General features: G+C 43.2%; 1 protein-coding gene across 1 annotated transcript in view; it reads left to right on the top strand.

Moving 5' to 3' along the window:
- Nucleotides 1-1,327: 1,327 nt before the first annotated feature.
- DCAF12 (DDB1 and CUL4 associated factor 12) overlaps nt 1,328-20,520 on the top strand; it is a 35,545-nt gene continuing 16,352 nt past the window's right edge. Inside the window, exons 1-2 of the mRNA XM_068973806.1 lie at nt 1,328-1,653; nt 2,992-3,246. Coding sequence (XP_068829907.1) covers nt 1,576-1,653; nt 2,992-3,246 — 333 coding nt within the window. The 5' untranslated portion in view covers nt 1,328-1,575. The remainder of the gene's footprint in view (nt 1,654-2,991; nt 3,247-20,520) is intronic.

Here is a 20,520-nt window from a genome sequence, read left to right as displayed (position 1 = left end):
GAGGCCTGAGGCCTGAAGCCTGAAGGGATCAGCAGGTAACTGGGCACTAACAGCCTGAGGCCCATCAGGAAGCTCTCTGCTTCCTCAAAGGATTTCTTTGCCTGAAAAAAGGTGGGGGCTGGCACTCACACCCCTACAGAATCTTCTGAAAATGGAAGCAAAGGTGATCCTGAAGAAGGCCCCTTGCCTGGTGACCAATGTCAGCCCTCATTGAACTGAAAAGTCAAAAGCGCCTCTCTTCTCTGTGATTCAGATTTTCATCCTATCTGCCTTGATGGAGACACAACCTGGGCCCTGGGGGACAGGCAGGCAGTGGCAGTCCCCTGTTCATTCCAGTCCTCAGGACTGCGTGGGAGACCTAAGAAAAAAATTACGGTGGCATGCCTATTTCATACAGCACAAAAGACAGGGTGACCGGCAGGTCACGGGACTCTAAAGGGAGGCGAGGTCTCACGCAGCAGCTAAAGGAGACGTGACTCAGGGGCGGTTGCGATTAGGGCAGCAGAGACGGTAAGGCGGAGGAGGAGGCCAGTGGAGGGAGACGACTGTGGAAAATGAAGCCTGAGAGCTCCCCAGGGAGTGTTGAGGGGTACCTAGGCTGATTGTGGCAAACAGGGTAGGTTCTCTACAGTGTGAAAGTCCGGTATGCTGGCAATGATTTCGAGTCAGACTCTACTTTGTGGGGTGGGGTGCAGTGTTAGTCTGACTCTTTGGGACCCTATGGACTGTAGCCCACCAAGCTTCTTTGTCCAGGCAAGAATACTGGAGTGGGTAGCCATTCCCTTCTCCAGGGGATCTTCCCGATGAAGGGATTGACCTGGGGCTCCTGTATTGCAGTTAGATTCTTTACCGTCTAAGCTACCGGGGGTGGGGAGAGGAAGTTAACTCCTCCTCTCACCGAGTCCAGCCTTTGGCGCCAGGGTTTGGTTTCATAGGTTCCGGAAAACGCACAGAGCTCAAGAGATATAACCCGTGGCGACTGCGGGGTAAAGGCGTGTTGGGAGGGAGTCCTTCCGCGAGCGAGGTTAAACATCCTCACTTCCGGGTACGTCCGGACGGGCGGGTGGGGCTCCAGTGTCGGCGGCCAAAACCCAGATTCCTTTGCCCCGAAGTCGCGAACCTCCAGCGGCAGTCAAACGGCAGTTGAAAAAGAGCGGGCGGCCGTGAGCAACAGCCGCGAACTCTACGGCCAGCCCTAAACCCCGCCCTTCTCTCCGGACAGCGTCTCCGTGGCGACGCGAAACGAACTGCGGCTGCGCGAGGGTGACGGAGTGCGGGCGAAAGGGAGGGGGTGTTTTGGTTCCAGCCGCTCGCCGTCCTTTCAAGACGGTCGTCTACAAGCTTCGGGTTCCTGTCTCCCCTTCCCTTTCCCTTCCCTTTCCCTGCCCCGGTCTTCCCTCCCTCCTTCCCTTCTGCCTGCCTTTTTTTTTCTATTGCCGCCCGGAGTCCGGGCCATTTTTCGGGCCGGGCGCACGAAGGTGCGCGGCCCCGGGGCCCAGTATATGACCCGCCGTCTCGCTCCCCCGCGATTCGCCCGCCCCATGTGGCTGCGGGGCCGCGGCGGCGCTGCCCACTATGGCCAGGAAAGCAGTTAGCAGGAAGCGGAAAGCGCCCGCCTTGCCGGGAGCTGGGAGCGACGCTCAGGACCCACAGGTGAGGGCCGAGACGCCTGGCCCCGGGTGATAAGGCCGAGGCACCCAGAGGGTAGGGTTCGCACATTGGGAACCGGAATGAGGTCCAAGGTCTTGGCGGGGGGCGGGGGGAGGGGTGGTGTACGGAGGTGCGTAGAGCGGTGTTCTAGCCTATAGGATCAGGCCTGGGTCCTTAGGAGTTCTTTGGATAGCAGATAGGCCCGCAGGGGTCAGAAACTAAAGGGGAACTTGAAAATGAGGCATGTTCCGGGGAGATCTACAGGCGGGAATGGGGCTTGAGGAAAGAACAATATGGGCTTCGGAGAAAGGGAAACCAAAGTCGAGGAGAATCGGGGACAAAACCTCGCCTAAGATATTGGGAGGGAGAGTGAAGTCTGTCTTTCGGTGGCCGGGGGACGGAGATGGTTGCGTCTCACAGGAATGAGCCTCCCTATGGGTACCCAAGCCCCCTAGATAAACAGTTTACAGATATCACCCTGTTCCTCTCTCTGAGTCTTGAGTCTCTTCAGACTCATATTTCCCGTTCCTGTCACCCCGTTGGTGTTTGATTTTTCGAATTCTACAACTGCCAGGAGCGCGGACCTGGTGACAGGCAGACGGCCATTGCTAGGGCATCCCTGAAACACCTGGGACCCCAGCTGGGCTTCTTGGGCCGCACCTACCATGCTCCGCGTAGAGTACAGGCTGAGAGGGAGAAGGGGGTCCATTAGAGATGCAGCCCAGGTCTGTATGGTAATCTCTGGGCCCTTCATTCCCTTCCCTATGAAGGATAGTTTTAAGGTTAAGGAATCCATCTGGAATGTGGGAGACCCTGGTTCGATTCCGGGGTCGGAAAGATTCCCCTGGAGAAGAGATAGGCTACCCATTCCAGTATTCTTGGGCTTCCCTTGTGGTTCAGCTGGTAAAGAATCTGCCTTCAATGCGGGAGACCTGGGTTGGGAAGCTCCCCTGGAGAAGGGAAGGGCTACGCACTCCAATATTCTGGCCTGGAGAATTCATGAACTGTATATTCCATGGCATCGCAAAGAGTCCAACCGTACTGAGCCGAGTTTTACTTTCACTTTAAGGTACCTGAATCCTTCACTTTAAAAGGCCTTAAAAAACCTATTGTCCTCTTTTATTGTCCTGCTTTCATTCCTTTGTCTTCCAAGTCCTTTTTTCCCATGGGTATGACTACGAGCAGCATCTTTTCTGTGGCCTTCAAGATTGACTTTCCTGTTGCATTGTATTTGTAACTCTGTTCTATGTAAATCCTGCGAGATGAGTTCTATAATATGGGAGGATCCCCAATTCTGACAAAAGTTGGCAAAGCCTTGATTTCTCCTTTTGCTCTCCACAGTTGGGCTGGGATCACTCACTTCACAAAAGGAAGCGACTCCCCCCAGTGAAGAGATCCTTAGTGTACTACCTGAAGAACCGAGAAGTCAGGCTACAGAATGAAACCAGCTATTCCCGGGTGTTGCATGGGTATGCAGCACAGCAACTTCCCAGTCTCCTGAAGGAGAGAGAGTTTCACCTTGGGACCCTTAATAAAGTGTTTGCATCTCAGTGGCTGAACCATAGGCAAGTGGTGTGTGGCACAAAATGCAACACGGTAAGTGTCTGGGTGGATATGAACTTTCTCCTGGCTCTGGATAGATGGCTCCACATGCCCTAGTATCTCTCACTGCTGGTTTTCCCATCAGTTCTTTGGGGAAGAGACTGCCTTATTCTCTGTTACGTCCCCTCTTATCTGTCTATGACTTCTCTATTCCTTTTTCCACTTCCACATTTCTTTTCTGATAAATCTTCAGAGGAGTCTAGTCCTGCAGGCCTCTTGTATTATGGTTATGCCACTGCTTCTAGATTTTTTTTTTTCCTTCTTTTTATGTTGTTTTTTTAAAGTCAGAGACCTCAAAGGAGAGGAAAGAATGATGGTCAGGGCATCATTCAGGATACAGGATAGTGAAAACCTTGGTGTTGTCTGCTAGCCTAAGGGCATATATAGATGTATTTAAACTCACACTTGGCTGAAGATAGTTCAGTTGCTCAGTGGTGTCCGACTCTTTGCAACCCCATGAACCGCAGCACACCAGGCCTCCCTGTCCATCAGCAACTGCTGGAGTCTACCCAGATCTGTGTCCATTGAGTTGGTGATGCCATCCAACCGTCTCATCCTCTGTCGTCCCCTTCTCCTTCTGCCCTCAATCTTTCCCAGCATCAGGGTCTTTTCAAATGAATCAGCTGTTCACAGCAGGTGGCCAAAGTATTGGTGTTTTAGCTTCAACATCAGTCCTTCCAGTGAACACCCGGGACTGATCTGCTTTAGGATAGAGTAGTTGGATGTCCTTGCAGTCCAAGGGACTCTCAAGAGTCTTCTCTAACACCACAGTTCAAAAGTATCAGTTGTTTGGCGCTCAGCTTTCTTTATAGTCCAATTCTCACATCCATACATGACTACAAACCATACCCTTGACTAGACGGACCTTTGTTGGCATAGTAATGTCTCTGCTTTTTAATATGGTGTCTAGATTGGTCATAATTTTCCTTCCAAGGAGTAAGCATCTTTTAATTTCATGACTGCAGTCACTATCTGCAGTAATTTTAGAGCCCAGAAAAATAAAGTTGCCCACTGTTTCCACTGTTTCCCCATCTATTTGCCATGAAGTGATGGGACCAGATGCCATGATCTTAGTTTTCTGAATATTGAACTTTAAGCCAACTTTTTCACTCTCTTCTTTCACTTTCATCAAGAGGCTTTTTAGTTCCTCTTCACTTTCTTCCATAAGGGTGGTATCATCTGCATATCTGAGGTTATTGAGATTTCTCCGGGCAATCTTGATTCCAGATGTTGCTTCCTCTAGCCCAGCGTTTCTCATGATGTACTCTGCATATAAGTTAAATAAGCAGGGTGACAATATACAGCCTTGAGGTACTCCTTTTCCTATTTGGAACCAGTCTGTTGTTCCATGTCCAGTTCTAACTGTTGCTTCCTGACCTGCATAGGAATAAGGCAAACACTTTATTTTAGGGGATAGAATCTAAAGATGTATTTTTTATTAGAAAGGGTAGGGAAGTGTGTTTGGTGCTATATTTCAGGAAATAAATGCTTGGTCTTTGCAAAGTAGCCTTCTGAAAAGGTTTCAGAAGCAAGAAAGTTGAATATGACATGAGTAGGAGAGTATTTTTTACATAGCATGACTTAGATAATTATTAGTGAATGAAGGGAAAATTTTATCAGTAAATTTAGCCAGAACAATTAAAAGCATGGATAAAATAAGTCAATTCGTGATTGGATATTGTGGATATTGATTGGGATAGAAGAGTACAAATAGCATGATGTCAGATAAAGACCCTGGTTCGAATACCAATTTTCACACCAACATGTTCAGGCTTAGGTTTAAGAAGTTGTTTATCTTCTCTACCTCGAAAGTGTCAGGGTGAGGGGGGCCTGGGTGGGCTGCAGCTTCCTCTTGCTTACAGCCCAGACAGTGGCCTGGACTAAAGCCAACATCCTCAGCACCTTGTGCTAGAGCTCAGCCACCTCAGCCTCTTTCCATAGACATGGCGAGCACATTCGCAGGCGGATTCTTATGCACTGTAGGACCAAGGAGGTCTCCACAGACAAAGATTTACATAGTAGTTTTAAGGAAGAGTACAGTACCATGGTGGTTGAGGCCAAACTTTCATTTCCTCTTCTGGTGAAGGCTGCTTATTATAAAGAAGCCTTTCAAAACCAAATAGTGGTGGCAGGCTCCTGCAAAACTTCCTTTTCTTAGTCTCTCAGGCTACTATTCTTGTTTTAAGCGAACTGTCATCATTGTCACTTGACGCAGATCAATTTAGAGGAATTCATTGCACACCCTACACAAACCATAGTGTTTTGCCCAGCAAATGTTGCTAATTGTAAACTGAGTCATTATAGTCTTCTGTTTCTTGAATTTATTGACGACCTTTTGAAGGTGAGAATAACATTAAGTAGTGATTTAACCTACTCTTGATATGTTCCTCTTTCTGTCTTCCTGTTTCCTCATGACTTAAAGTATATTTCCTTCCTAGGTCCTTATGGCTCAAAGTGGAAGCTTGTGTTTTTTTTTTTTTTTGCTTGTTTTCTTTTTGTAGTGTTTTTCTTTTCTTAGCTTTCAGAACCAAAATTGGGAATCAGAAACAGTGCTCTTCTCTGCATTTTGTAATATTTGCCAAATGATTCCTTCATCTGTGCCTTTGTTTTCCAATCTGTAAAATGGGAGTGGTAACATCCAGTGCTGAGAATGTAGCTGTAAACATCTTCAGAAATATTTCAAGTTAGCAATATCTTATTCTTCAAAAGGAGTAGTGGTGATAATGAATCCAAAGCCTTTTCCCATGCTCTTAGCACTCCCTGGGACTTCCCTCAGTTTAAAAGGAAAATTACTTAAACAGTTAGAACTCTCTTTGGCTAACAGTTGAAGATTTTGGAGAGGGAGGAGATCATGTCTGATTCTTGGTAGTAAAGTTTTGATGTATTGAAATTTTACTGTCAATGAAATGATTTAAATGTAGGAAAAATATACCACAACTATTTATATTCTAAAATAATCTTTTAATATGTATCTGTGGGTTAGAAGCTGTTTTTCTCTTGGCTGCTGTTGGTATTTATGAGCTATGTGCACACAGGTCATTTGACACAGATCATTTCCAGACTAACTGACTTGGGGCTGTAGTATAGAAACATTCACTGAGGCAGTGGGTCGTCCTCTGTGAAAAAATTAGCAGAAGTATCGTTAATTATTCTGTAGCTTGATTCCTGCAGTGGGAATTTCCCTGTGCTGTAGGCTAACACTCAAACTAGAGGCAGTCCTTCAACCTCTCTGAATTCCCTGGGCCTAGTAATTACAGGAATTAGATGGCCAGCTTATGTTGTTGTGGTGATTGTTTATTTTTTCCCACACCACACAGCTTGTGGGATCTTCGTTCCTTGACCAGGGATCAAATGTGTGCCCCCTACATTGGTAGTGTGGAGTCCTAACCACTGGACCACTGGAGAATTCCCACGTCGATGTCCTAATCATTAATGACATTGTTCATTCACTAAGTTCTGTCTGACTCTGTGACCCCATGGACTGCAGCACGCCAGGCTTCCTGTCCTTCATCGTCTCCTGGAGTTTGCTCCCACTCATGCCTATTGACTTAGTGATGTCATCCAACTGTCTCATCCTCTGTCACACCCTCTCTTTCTGCCCTCAGTCTTTCCCAATATCAGGATCCTTTCCACTGAGTTGGCTCTTCACATCAAGTGGCCAAAGTATTGGAGCTTCAGCTTCAGCATCAATCCTTCCAATGAATATTCAGGGTTGATTTCCTTTAGGATTGAAACATTAGTACATTCATATTTTTACTAAATTATTTAAAGAGGAGGTAGTCTAACCTTAATTGGAATATGGGTTGGGGAACCAGGATGGATAGGTATATTTTGCTGATATAGTGTTACAGACTCAGGTTATGTGCAGAACTATACAGAAAAGCTAAATAAGAGTAGCTTGCCAGGCACAAAAAAACATTTGAAGAGAAAATATTTAGTTTTGTGCTTTTAATTAGTTGAAGTTTGAGAGGGGGTAAAGATTGAAGTTGGTGGTTTAGGAGTCACCTATGTATAAGGGATTATTAAAACTGTTCTGTTCTGTTACCATGGAGAGAGGGTAGAGAGGTCTCTCCTGGGTTTTATAAACCTTCCCTAAAATTGCAAAAATGTCATTTTATGTATATTTTCTGGGCATAATGTGGGGAGAGTGGTATAGGGGAGCAGATTTTATTACATTTCCTTTCTTTATTTGGCTGCATTGGGTCTTTGTTGCAGCACTTGGGATCTTTAGTTGTGGCATGTGGGATCTAGTTCCCTGACAGGGATGGAACCCAGGCCCTCTGCCTGCATTGGGAGCCCAGAGTCTTAGCCAATGGACTACCAGGGAAGTCCCTCACTACGTTGTGAAAGGGTGTTGGGAGCCAGAAATGGTTAAGAACCATTGATATTGACAGAGAAGTTGAAACAGACCCTTGAAGAACACCTGTATTTATGGGGCAGGAAGAACTGCTATAGGGGGTGCAGGGAGGTCAGAGGAAAACCCAGAGTATACCAAAAACAAATCAAGAAAGTGGATATTTTGAGAGGGGTCAGTTTGGGGAGGATGGTGACAGGCAGAGTGATAAGGTATCCAGAGTTTGGGGAATTAATTTTAGACATGAACTCTTATTTCCCATTTTTTGACTATTGGAGACTCACTCACCTATAGTAGATAAAATCGCTCCTTGCAGCTAGGGTGACCTCCACCATAGGGAACTGTGGAGCCTCAGTAGAGGACGTTGGGGAAAGACTTAAGTAATAATAAATTGGATTTTCGCAGGAAAATCTCCTATGAAATTATTTTCACCAAGACCCCAAAGCCCAATCCAGGCTAACTCCTGGGTAGCCACAGCTACTTTTATCTTTCTCACCATCTCCCAAGTCATGGTCAGAGATATACTGCTGACTTCACTGTTAGGCTTGGTGAATCATTATGATGCAGACAAAATGAACTTGGGCTGCAGTTTGCTGCCAGATAAGACGAAGAAGGACCTTGCAGAAGCCTAATTTGGGGGTGGAGTGAAATGGTAGTTACCAGAGTTAAGAAGACAGCTAAACTTTTTTGTCCTTGAGGTGACATATTCAGATTCCTAAAATCATAAAAGCAGAATATGAAACTCAATTTGAGATACATGGAAACGAAGGAAAAATGTGGGAGTTTTGTCCTGACCAGATGTTTTTTATTCATTCCTCCTTGTCTCACTATTTTATTTTCCCAAAGGGATTACCTTTAAAAAATGCTTTAAAATGCTTGCAGAATTCCTTGGGTTCAGCCATATGTACATCTCAGGTTAACAGCATTCTTATCTGTATGATCTGCCTGTATTTTGTAGTTAAGATATTAACCTGCTAACTAGGTTTTTGTTTTTTAAATGGCATATGGTTATTCTTTGTCTAGTAAAACATGTTCACAGTTATCCCAGAATTAGTCTTCATTTTATTTTAGAATATTTTACTCTTTTGAGAGGAAGATTTTAGATGTGAAAGCCATAGCATTGCTATCTCGGCAAGTTCATTCTGCTGGGGCACGTGTGCAGAAGTGTATCTAGATTGAAAATCATCGTGGAAGTGCTTCCAAAAGTCTGAAGTTCTATGTCAAGTTAATTGATGTTATAAGACTTTAGGAAGAGGAGCAGTAGAAATAACTTCATGCCTATTATATGTGATGGTGTTTAGAGTTGGCAGCTCCTTTCTGACTAGTCTTCATCTTGAGAAGACCTTGCTTGGCTTAACACAGGTATGCGCTCCAGAAATCCTAGTGTATTGCAGGCTTTGGTCACCCTCTGTATGTGAGAGAATTAATGGTCAAGAGTGGTAGGGCCTGACCTGTGCACTGGAAAGGCAAGAATATACAATGGACAAAAGACAGTCTTCAGTGAAAATTGATGCTGGGAAAACTGGGCAGCTACATGTAAAAGAATGAAATTAGAACGTTTTCTTATATACAAAAATAAACTCAAAATGGATTAAAGGCCTATGTTTAAGACTGGAAACTAGGATAAAACACCTAGATGAAAACATAGGCAGAAAACTGACATAAGGACTTCCCTGGTGGCCCAGTGGCTGAGACTACACTCTTAATGCAGGGGGCCTGGGCTCAATCCCTTGTCAGGGAACTAGATCCCACATGCCACAACTAAGAGTTTGCACGCTGTAACTAAAGATCCCGCATGCCACAGCAAAGATCAAAGATCCTGTGTTCCACAGCTAAGACCCAGCACAGCCAAAAAATAAATATTAAAAAGAAAACTGACATAAGTCACAGTAGTATTTTTTGAATATATTGCCTAAGGGAAAAGAAAAAGAGCATAATAAGCAAATGGGACCTAATTAAACTTTAAAGCTTTTCTACAGCAAAGGAAACCAGCCACAAAATGAGAAGATAACCTACTAAATGCAAGAAAATGTTTGTAAATGATATAAACAATAAAGGGTTAATACCCCAAATGTGTAAACAGCTTATACAACTCAATATCAAAAGAACAACCAACCAATTAAACATTGGGCAGATAGACATTTTTCCAAGAAGAAATACAGGGACTTCCCTGGTGGTCCAGTGGTTAAGAATCCACCTCACAGTGCAAGGGACACTGGTTTGATCCCTTGGCCTGGGAAGACCCTGCATGCCTCAGAGCAGCTAAGCCAGTGTGCCACAGTTACTGAAGACCATGTGCTTAGAGCTCGTGCTCTGCAGCAAGAGAAGCCACCGTGATGAGAAGCCTGAGCACAGCAACAAAGAGTAGCCCCCGTTCGTCACAACAGGAGAAAGCCAGCTAGGGGCAACAAAGGCCCACCACAGCCGGAAACTGAAGATAAGCCTTTAAAGACAAGATATACCAGGTGGCCAAGAAACACGTGAAAACATGCCCAGCGTTTTTAGTTACAAGAAACATGCAAATCAAAATCATGAGACATCACTCACACCTGTCAGAATGGCTGTTATCAAAAGACCACAAATAACAAGTGTTGGTAAGGGTGTAGAAAAAAGAGAACCCTTGTATGCTGTGGATAGGAATGTAAATTAGTACAGCCGCTATGGAAAACAATATGGAGGTTCCTTGCAAACTGAGGATAGAACTGTTGTAAGATCCCAGCAATTATGGATCATAATTTGGATTTCTGACCAAAAAAAAGTAAAAGTAAAAACTCTAATTCAAAAAGAAACAAGCACCAGTGTTCATAGCAGCATTATTTACAGTTGCCAAGATATGGAAGCAACTTAAGTTTCTTATCAACTGATAAATAAAGAAGATGTGAGGGACTTCCCTGGTGGTCCAGTGGCTAAAGCCACCACATGCCCAGTGCAGGGGGCCTGGGTTCGAGCCCTGGTTGGGGAACTATATCCCACATGCTGCAACTAAGATAAAAGATCCTAAGTACTGCAACTAAGACCCACCACAGCCAAATAAATAAAAAATTTTAAAAAAAAGGACGTGAGATACAAGCACACACCCATACATACATACATGTGTGTGTATGCTCACGGTCATGTCCAACTCTTTGAGACCTCATAAACTGTAGCCTTCCAGACTCCTCTGTCCAGGGGATTTTCCAGGCAAGAATACTGGAGTGGGTTGCCATTTCCTCCTCCAGGGAATCTTCCCAACCCAGGGATCAAACCCATGTCTCCTGCATCTGCTGTACCGAGCCACTTGGGAAGCCCATATACACATACATGCATACGCACTCAATGATGAAATACTACTCAATCATAAAAAATGAAAACTTGCCATTTGCAACAACATGGGTGGACCTGGAGGGTATTATGCTTAGTGTAATAAGTCAGAGAAAGCCAAATACACTGTATGTTATCACTTACATGTGAAATCTTAAAAATTAAAGTATGCACAGAACAGAAACAGATTCTCAGATATCAAGAATAAACTAGTAGTTACCAATGGGTAGAGGGAAGAGAGGGGAAGGGAAAGATAGAAGTAGGGGATTAAAAAGTACAAACAAAAGAAAAAGAAGTACAAACTACTATGTGTAAAATAACACAGGGTATATAGCCAGTATTCTATAATAACTTTAAATGGGAGTATAAGCCATAAAAATTGTGAATCACAGTGTTGTATACCTGAAACAAATATAAGTAAATTAGCTATGCTGCTGCTACTGCTAAGTCGCTTCAGTCGTGTCTGACTCCATGCGACCCCACAGACGGCAGCCCACCAGGCTCCCCCGTCCCTGTTATTCTCCAGGCAAGAATACTGGAGTGGGTTGCCATTTCCTTCTCCAATGTGTGAAAGTGAAGTTGCTCATTCATGTCCGACTCTTAGCGACCCTATGGACTGCAGCCCACCAGGCTCCTCTGTCCATGGGATTTTCCAGGCAAAAGTACTGGAGTGGGTTGCCATTGTCTTCTCCATGAAATACTTAAGTAAAAATTTTTAAAAAAAGATTAGGGCCTGAACAGCAATTGTATGGAAGGATTCAAGAATTTTAGGGCAGCTTTTCGTAACCAAAATATTGATAAGTGTTTTGGTGGTTTCTTCCTTCTCTGGGACTTTACTTCCTGTTGCTGGATGTTTCACATTCTTGGCTTCTGCTCCATACATGACAGCAACCCTGGACCTTGAACCCTCAGTTATTGTGACAGTCAGGCCACATGCACAAGTGTACATAGGCAGACATGCATTTTTAGGCATTGTGCCCCCAGTTGACAACCACCTCAGAGCTTGAGGTATGCTCTTTATTTCATAAATAGTCTGTTGGAATCTTGGGATGTTGGAGAATGAACATAGGGTTAACATGTTGACTCTTACCCTCCAGGCTGTATTTTCTGATGTGATCCTTGATAGGTATTACAATCAGAGAAAACTGTCTTTACTTCTTGTCAAGCTGACATATAGGCATTTTTTTCTGTTGGACTGTGAGTGGTACCTGGATCTGGTTCAAGGTGAGAATCAGAGGAATGAGTTTTTCCTGGTGATATCTAGGAGTGTTGCTCTCCAGCTTGACCTTAAGCAAGATTCTTCATGTGTTTCCTGGTCTAGGAGATAAATGGAAGAAACTAACCCAAAAGTGGCAACTGGGTTCAACCCAGAATTATGGTTGGACTGCAGCTTCTGGTTTCTTAAACTGATTCCACTTGAATGGCCTTACAGGCCTTCAGATCCTTAGAGGCCATCAGTCCCTCTTATACGTTAAGTGGGGAAGTTTTCATCAGGACAGTTTTTGAATGTGAGAAGAAATAGGATAATGTTTCTCCATTTCATTGGCTAAAATGTAGTAGGACAATTTTGTGGTTTGTGTCTACTTTTACTAAATTTATAAACATTTATTGATTTTCTCCCAAAGATAGCAGAACGCTACTTTGTGTGGGATTGGAGAAGCCTCAGCAATGAGAAGTCCATGCACTGCAATGAAGAGCAGCCACCACTTGCTAGACAAACCCCGCTTGCAGCAACAAAGACCCAGCGCAGCCAAAAAAAAACCTGTTCAGCAGCCAGTTAGATGTAATCACTTTGAGGAAGCCCTTGATAAATAATTATTTTCTTTATATGCCTGTTACTGGTCTCAACAGCTACTGGTCTCAATAGCTATGGACAAAGTGAATGACAACATAGATACCTCACTAGAAGTGTCAGCCAGGACTGCTCCAAGAAGGAAGTCATTCCTAGCTAGGATATTCAGAGGGGATTTCCTGGAGGAGGAAGAGGCTTCTGCAGTGGAAAGGAAGCAGGGATGTCCATTTTATAGCAGAGTCCAGAACACACAAGGAGTGTGGAGGGACCCTGGATAGACTCATTTGGCTGATGCTGGGCAGAAACAAGAGAAAGTAGTTCAAGTCATGGGGTGTTTGGTTGACGAGACTAACTGAATCTCCTTTGGATAACATTTTTTCTTTTTCCTAGACTCATGTGTAGTCTTTAATAATAAATAATCCTGTTAATCACCTTTCTCACCTGGAGATTTGAGTCACATGCTTTGCAGCATGTCCCTGGTGAATTTATGGCCTGTTCTGGCAGTCCTGGAGGCTTGGAAGATGGGAAAACCCAGGTTACTGAGAGTGAAGGTTTGCTAACTTCCTGAGGAAAGTTAATAAGATAGTCTAGTTACTTCATTTGGTTCCTGTTTTCCTTGGACTTTTCCTTCAGTCTTCCTTTGCAAGTCCATATTCTTCTAAATTGATGTGTATTTGATTTCTTTCTGATTGCGTAGGCCTTTGTTATCTGTATCATAGTCACTTGAGGTATGTGTTTAAAATGCAAGTTTGCTGGTGCCGACTAATTCAGGATTTTTCCTTCATTGAAACCTAGAAATTGGAATTTTAAACAAACTTATAGGCAGTTTTTATATGAATCACTGGCTTAGACTTGATGCTATATAGCAGTAATATATATATATATATATATATATATTTGTCATCTTTTTAAATCTAGACCATTTGTTTGAATCTTCCTTGTATTTTCTAAACCACACTCAGGGCACAGATGGGACATCATGTTTAATGGATCTGGAAGAATTTCCTTGTAGGCATCTTGGTTAATATCTGTTTAGTAGGACTTGCCTGGTCCAGTGGTTGAGAATCCGTCTGCCAATGCAGAGGACACGAGTTCTATCCCTGGTCTAGAAAGACCCCACATGCCACGGGATGGGGCAGCTAAGCCCATGCACCGAAATTACTGAGCCTGAGAGCCACAATAAAGAGAAGCCTCAGCAATGAGAAGTCCATGCACTGCAGTGAAGAGCAGCCACCACTTGCTGCAACTAGACAAACCACGCTTGCAGCAACAAAGACCCAGTGCAGCCAAAAAAAATATGTTCAGCAACCAGTTAGATGTAATCACTTTGAGGAAGCCCTTGATAAATAATTATTTTCTTTATATGCCTGTTATGGGTCTTAACAGACAGAGCAAGAAATTCTTTTTTATTTTTATATTTTGACCTCACCATGAAGCTTGACCAGGGATTGAACCTGCACCCTACTGCATTGAAAGTTTTAACTACTGCACCACCAAGGGAAGTCCCTGCCTGTTGTTTTTTTAGGTCAAATCTTAACTTAGGTCATTAGTTTCCAATTTCTTAGTCTCTCTACTAGAAGAGTTAGAGTAAACTTTAGTCAGGGGCTTCCCTGGTGGCTCAGAGGTAAAAGCGTCTGCCCGCAATGCAGGAGACCTGGGTTCAATCCCTGGGTCGGGAAGATTCCCCTGGAGAAGGAAATGGCAACCCACTCCAGTATTCTTGCCTGGAGAATCCCATGGACGGAGGAACCTGATGTGCTACAGTCCACGGGGTCGCAAAGAGTCGGACACGACTGAGTGACTTCACTTTCACTTTCACTTTACTATGAATAAGGTTCAGTCATTCTGTATTGTATATTTGGATTCAGAGATTCATGAGTTGAATCTAGGCTCCATTTCTTATTTATTTGGCTGCACCAGGTCTTAGCTGCGGCAGTCAGGATCTTTGATTTTCCTTTCGGGATTTTAGTTGCAGGATGTGGAATCTAGTTCTCTGACTAGGGATCAAACTTGGACCCCCTGAATTAGGAGCATGGATACTTAGCCACTGGACCACCAGGGAAGTCCTGGGCTCCATTTCTTATTAGCTTTGTACCCTTGAACAATATCTACTCCTAAACCTTTCTTTCACCTTTAAAATAAATGGAACAAGTAGTATCTGCCTACCAGAGTCATGAAGAAAATTAAATAAGAGGTCGGTTAGCGAAGTGCCTAGAATATGTGCTTAGTAAATTGTTGATGTGATTAATGGCAGTGGTGGAGGAGGAAGTGGTAGCAGTAGTTTGATGGTTCTACTCTTTAGGTGTATTTCTGGCCAGATTTATATACACCAAAGATAAGAAGCTGGCATTTTTTTACCCTGTGAATGACCTGTTTTTTGTATGTTAGTCTTATCCCAAATAGCTTAAGCATTTAAAAATTACTCATGTAGATATTATTTATATGAGAAAATATAATTAAATTATATTTAATTTCATCATGAAAAGGATTCAGATAAAAGATGTTTTCTGTATACAAATTAAAGTGTTACCTAGTTCTGATAAGAATACAGCGGAATAGATAATACATTTATAATGCCACTAAAACCCTTTTTTGAAAGTAATGTAACATATGTTTCAAAGACCTGGGATATATTATTTGTTGAATGAAGAGCCTAAAATATTATGCCCTTTGACCTAATCATAACAATAATTATTGGAAGCTATTTTTAATCAAAATGCTAATGCTAGAATACTTAAGTAATTTATGGTAAATCAAATCTGTGTGATATTATGGAGCCATTGACATGATTGTGAAGACTGTAATAACATGCAGAGCTTTTGATACGTTAAATGTAATGAGGTACAGAATGCTCTCTCTCCTGATTATAGCTATGCACCATTATACACGCATGTGGTTAAGAACTGAATAGGCACTTGACAAATGAAAAACAGAAAACAGACTTGACAAGAGATATGATTCTGAACAATATTTCCTGCGGTTTTAAATTTCCGGTATTATAGATAAAGTATTGTCAGTAAACTCTATAATTTAAAAAAAAAAAATTGTTACCTTCAGCTAGGTGAATCTTGTATTTTCTTATCCTAAAGCAGTGGAGAAAGTGGCCTTGCCCAGTTTCATTCATTGCTTGTCTTGTTTGCTGACAAAGATGGAGCAGTTATGTAATATACCTCCTCTCTGGGGAAAGGGTGTAAAGAAGGAACTTGGAAATAAGGTGGTGTAGGATATATGGCATTGGAGAAGGAAATGGCAGCCCACTCCAGTGTTCTTGCCTGAAGAATCCCAGGGACAGCAGAGCCTGGTGGGCTGCCGTCTATGGGGTCGCACAGAGTCGGACACGACTGAAGTGACTTAGCAGGAGCAGCTGCTAAGAGGGCAAAAGAGTTTCCCCTCTTAGTCACACAAGTGTTTTGAGCTCCAAATAACACCTGGAGAGGGGTCTTGCCTTTCAGTGGGCAGTATATAACCATATTATTATTAAGTCTTTGTGCTATAATGCTCAGGAAATAAGAATGAGGGGAAAAGATTATATTATTGTTTTAATACTGTTATTATTAAAAGCTTATGATCTCTCAGTATACCAGATAATTAGTGTATAATGACAATCTGCTCTTTAGTAGTTTGCAGTTTAGAGATAAGGCTTCCTGTTAATTCTGAGTAAAATAGCTTATGCCTTAAGATTCTCTAGGGAACAAAAAGCTGAGAGTATCTTGTTTTCTTCTGAATAATCTATGCACTAAGTATTAGTATCCTTCAATACTATAGAATTTATTTTTCATTATTCATGGCAAGAAATGAAGATTTGTGTAAAATGAGGCTAGTTGGTCAATTCTTTTGCTTATCCTTCAATCTTCTTTTTAAATTATTTTTTTCAAAACTTAATTAAAATTATTTATGTATTTTTTGGCTATGCTGAATCTTCCTTGCTGCCTGCAGGCTTTCTCTAGTTTCAGAGAGCCAGGGCTACTCTTTGTTGCGGTGCAGTAACTTCAGTAGTTGTAGTACGTGGGCTGGCTCCCAGGCTCTAGAGCATAGGCTTTACCGTTGTGCTCGGGCTTAATTGCTCTGGGGCCTGTGGGATCTTCCTGGACCCAGGGATCAGACCCGCATCCCTTGTATTGGCTGGTGGATTGTTAACCACCAGAAAAGAAGTCCTCCTTTTCTTTTAAAATAATGCATGTCATATGTGTTTATTGAGGGAAAAAATTAACATTCCAGGACTTAGGTCTTTAAAAGGGTATTCATTTAATAACAGCATGAGAAACTTTCCGTGTTAGTAAGTCTCCTCCACTCTATCATTCTTAAAGGCTGTATCATAATCCACTGAGTGGTTATTCCCAATCGCCTGTGGTGGTTTACTAGTTTAAAAGTCACTGTAACTTGGGACTTCCTTGATGGTCCAGTGGTTAAGACGCCATGCTTCCATTGCAGGGGGCATGAGGTTGATCCCTGATTGGTAAATTAAGATCCCACGTGCCACAGTGCAGTAAAAAAAAAAAAAAAAAATAATAAATAAGTAAATGGAATTCATTGTAATTAAAGCTATTCATTTGTCATGATTTCCTTAGCGTAATTGCAGCATTTACACATTTTTAATCTTTGATGCATATTGGCTAACCATTGTTTTGCTGTGTTTCTTGGTCTTGGCTCTCTCCTGTCCCCCTCCATGTCTCTGTTGGGGATAGGGAATGTATTCCTCTGCTAGGTTTCAGTCCTCTTCGCTTTCTCAGACTTAAGCTGCCCTCTGGCCTTTAATTATCTGACTCTGTATAGTTCATCTTGATATCTGTGCCTCCTGTGTGGATTTACTTTCCTTTCTCCACTAGCTTCCGCCTAACACACTCTTGAGTTTTAGAGACCTTGTGAATCTCCCCTCCCCCCATTTTATTAAGCCATCCTGGCTTTCTGTGTAGGCACAGTTACATATGTCTGTAGGGAGATACATGCAGGCAGAGGTGTCCTCGCTGGTCTTAGAATCTTCCTGATTGTAAGGCATTTGCTTTCTTTTTTTCCCTCTGCCCTAACTTATAAGCTGCAGGGAGCCATTAAGCCTCAAGCCTACCCTGCCATGCTGCTGGTTGCTGGCAGGTATCCCAGTAGGTGAGTGGGGAGCAGTCCCATTCTGGGAAATATTACAGGAGCTGTATGAAGCCTTGGCACCTTGTCACACAGCTTGGGGAGACACTATGTGGCATCCCATCCACATTTCTTAAACTTCCTTTGAAAAAGCAAGGGGGCTCCCTCCTTCACATGCTGCTTTGTCATTCCTTGGTGAGGGTGAGGTTGTAGGTAAACTCGGTTTCCTTTACAGAGCCAGCCATTTGCATCTCCCTTGTATGAAATTTTGTTCATCTATTCTGTCTTAAAACCTGCGAAATGAAACAAAACATTAGAATAGACTATCTCTGAACCAGTACTTGTAAGGCACCTGTTCTGTCCTGAGCCCTGTACTAGATACTTCACATTTTATTAAATCTCTTAGCAGCCATATTAGATAAATAATATTATTTAAGTTTTCTAGATAAGCAAGATTCAGAAAGGTTAAATGACTGATCAAGTTCACATAGCTGCTAAGTAAGCATTCTTAAACCTAGACCCCTCCCCAGTCCAAAACTGGAGAGGTTGGACGTAAGACTCTCTTGGATGCAAATAAATAAAGCCTTTTCTCTTTTCTTTTCTGGGAGGCAGAAATGGAGACTTGTTTAAGGTATAGGGTTGTTTCTTATCAAATACATTGTCCTTAGTGTACAGAGCAGATTGTCTCTACGCCAGTGCTTCTCAGACACTTCCGTGTACTTGGAGATCTTAAGAAACTCCAGATTCTGATTTAGTAGGTCTAGGGTGAGGCCTGAGATTCTTGGTTTCCAGCAACCTTCCAGATGTTCCTTTGACTAGCACAGCTCTAGATCAGTGGTTTTTAAACCTGAGCAGTCAGTAAATTCACCTGGAGATTCTTGACAAAAATTCAGTTTTACTGGCCCAAAATTCAGAACTTTCTACTTGAAGGAGTTTTATGGTAGACTATGGGAATTATTTTTTGTTTTGTAGTTTTTTTAAAAAAGAAACTTCCCCAGGTTATTGTGATAAGCAGTTTGAGAATCAGTGGTCTAGAAGCTGACATATTACGGGTACGTTGTCCCATAAAACACAGAGGCGTAAGTGGGCAGTAAATTTTGCTGTATTTAATATTTGAGGGGCTGTGTTGGTTAGGTTAGGGCTTCCCTGATGGCTCAGATGGTAAAGAATCTGCCTGCAACGCAGGAGACCCAGATTCAACCCCTGGGTCAGGGAGATCCCCTGGAGAAGGGAATAGCTACCACTCGAGTATCCTTGCTTGGAGAATTAATGGACAGAGAAATCTGGCAGGCTGTAAAAGAGTAAGAAACGCAGTCATATTTCTTGGAAGGGCTAGCTCGCAAACCCCAAGAGCAGAAAATATTCCTGGATCTCAGAAGGAAACAGCTGGGAACTGGAAAGCCACTAGGACCCAGGGGTGGCTTCATAAATTTACTGTTTTCCTTTTCTCTGGGAATGGCTTTGGTAGAAAATGGCCACCCAGTTTGGTTTAGCACCAACAGCCAGTTCCATACTGCTGAGAGAATTTGAATGACCTAGTCTAATCTAGGCTCTAGACTGGTTCTCCCTGAGCCAGGAGGCCACCCCAGGACAATGCTGTGATCTGGACATCTGGGCTTATATCAGATGAACTCAGCTCCAGGGCCCCACTCTGAGTGCAGGGACATAGGGATCCCCTAACATCTTTGGGCAGGCCCCGGTAAGGTGGTTACTCTTTAAGTGCTTACTGTATAGCTCTGTGTTGTTAGGGCAGGAGAACAGAACCAGATAAGATAAAGCCCCTGCTCTTGGAATTGAGAGGGCATTATTAGCTTAATGGAGAAGAGAGACAAGTGAATATTTTAAAACTGTGATAAGATCTAAGTATTGTGAGTAGAGGGCTGTCTTGGAAGCCTGCAAGAGAGGAACTTAATCAGCCTGGACATTAAGAAATATTAGGAGAGGACATGTCTGAACTGAATCATGAAACGTAAGGACATAATGGCCAGGTAAAGAGAAGAGTAGGCAAAAGCATTTCTGGCATTGGAACAGCCTAACCATGAAATAAAGTCAGTATATATCATTGAAGATTTTTGTGTGAGTAATAATTTATAAGACTTCCCCAGTGGCTCAGATGGTAAAAGCGTCTGCCTACAACGCGGGAGACCTAGGTTTGATCCCTGGGTTCGGAAGATCTCCTGGAGAAGGAAATGGCAACCCACTCCAGTATTCTTGCCTGGAAAATCCCATGGACGGAGGAGCCTGGCAGGCTGCAGTCCATGGGGTCACGAAGAGTCGGACACGACTGAGCGACATTTACTATTTACTACTATAATAATTTATAAGCACCTCTTTCTATAGTATAACGTCCATGGAAGGATGTGAAGCCGGAGAGATAGATAGGGGCCACGCTGAGGAGAATCTTGATGCCATGCTGAAGGGCTTGAATTCAGGGGAAAGTGACAGTGAAGTCACTCAGTTGTGTCCGTCTGTTTGTGACCCCATGGACTGAAGCCTACAAGGCTCTTCTGTCCATGGGATTTTCCAGGCAAGAGTGGGTTATCATTTCCTTCTCCAGGGGATCTTTCCAACCCAGGGATCGAACCCAGGTCTGCATTGTAGGCAGATGCTTTACTGTCTAAGCCACCAGGGAAGTCAAATTTAAGGGAAGGGGAACTATTAGATATTTTTTAATGGACATGGGAGGATTTCCATTCTTTAGGAAGATGAATGATTATAGTGTGGAGTATAGTTTTGTTGATGGCCT

Source organism: Capricornis sumatraensis, chromosome 6, assembly GCF_032405125.1.
Source record: "Capricornis sumatraensis isolate serow.1 chromosome 6, serow.2, whole genome shotgun sequence".
NCBI lineage: Eukaryota > Metazoa > Chordata > Mammalia > Artiodactyla > Bovidae > Capricornis > Capricornis sumatraensis.
This window is presented reverse-complemented; position numbering and strand designations above follow the sequence as displayed.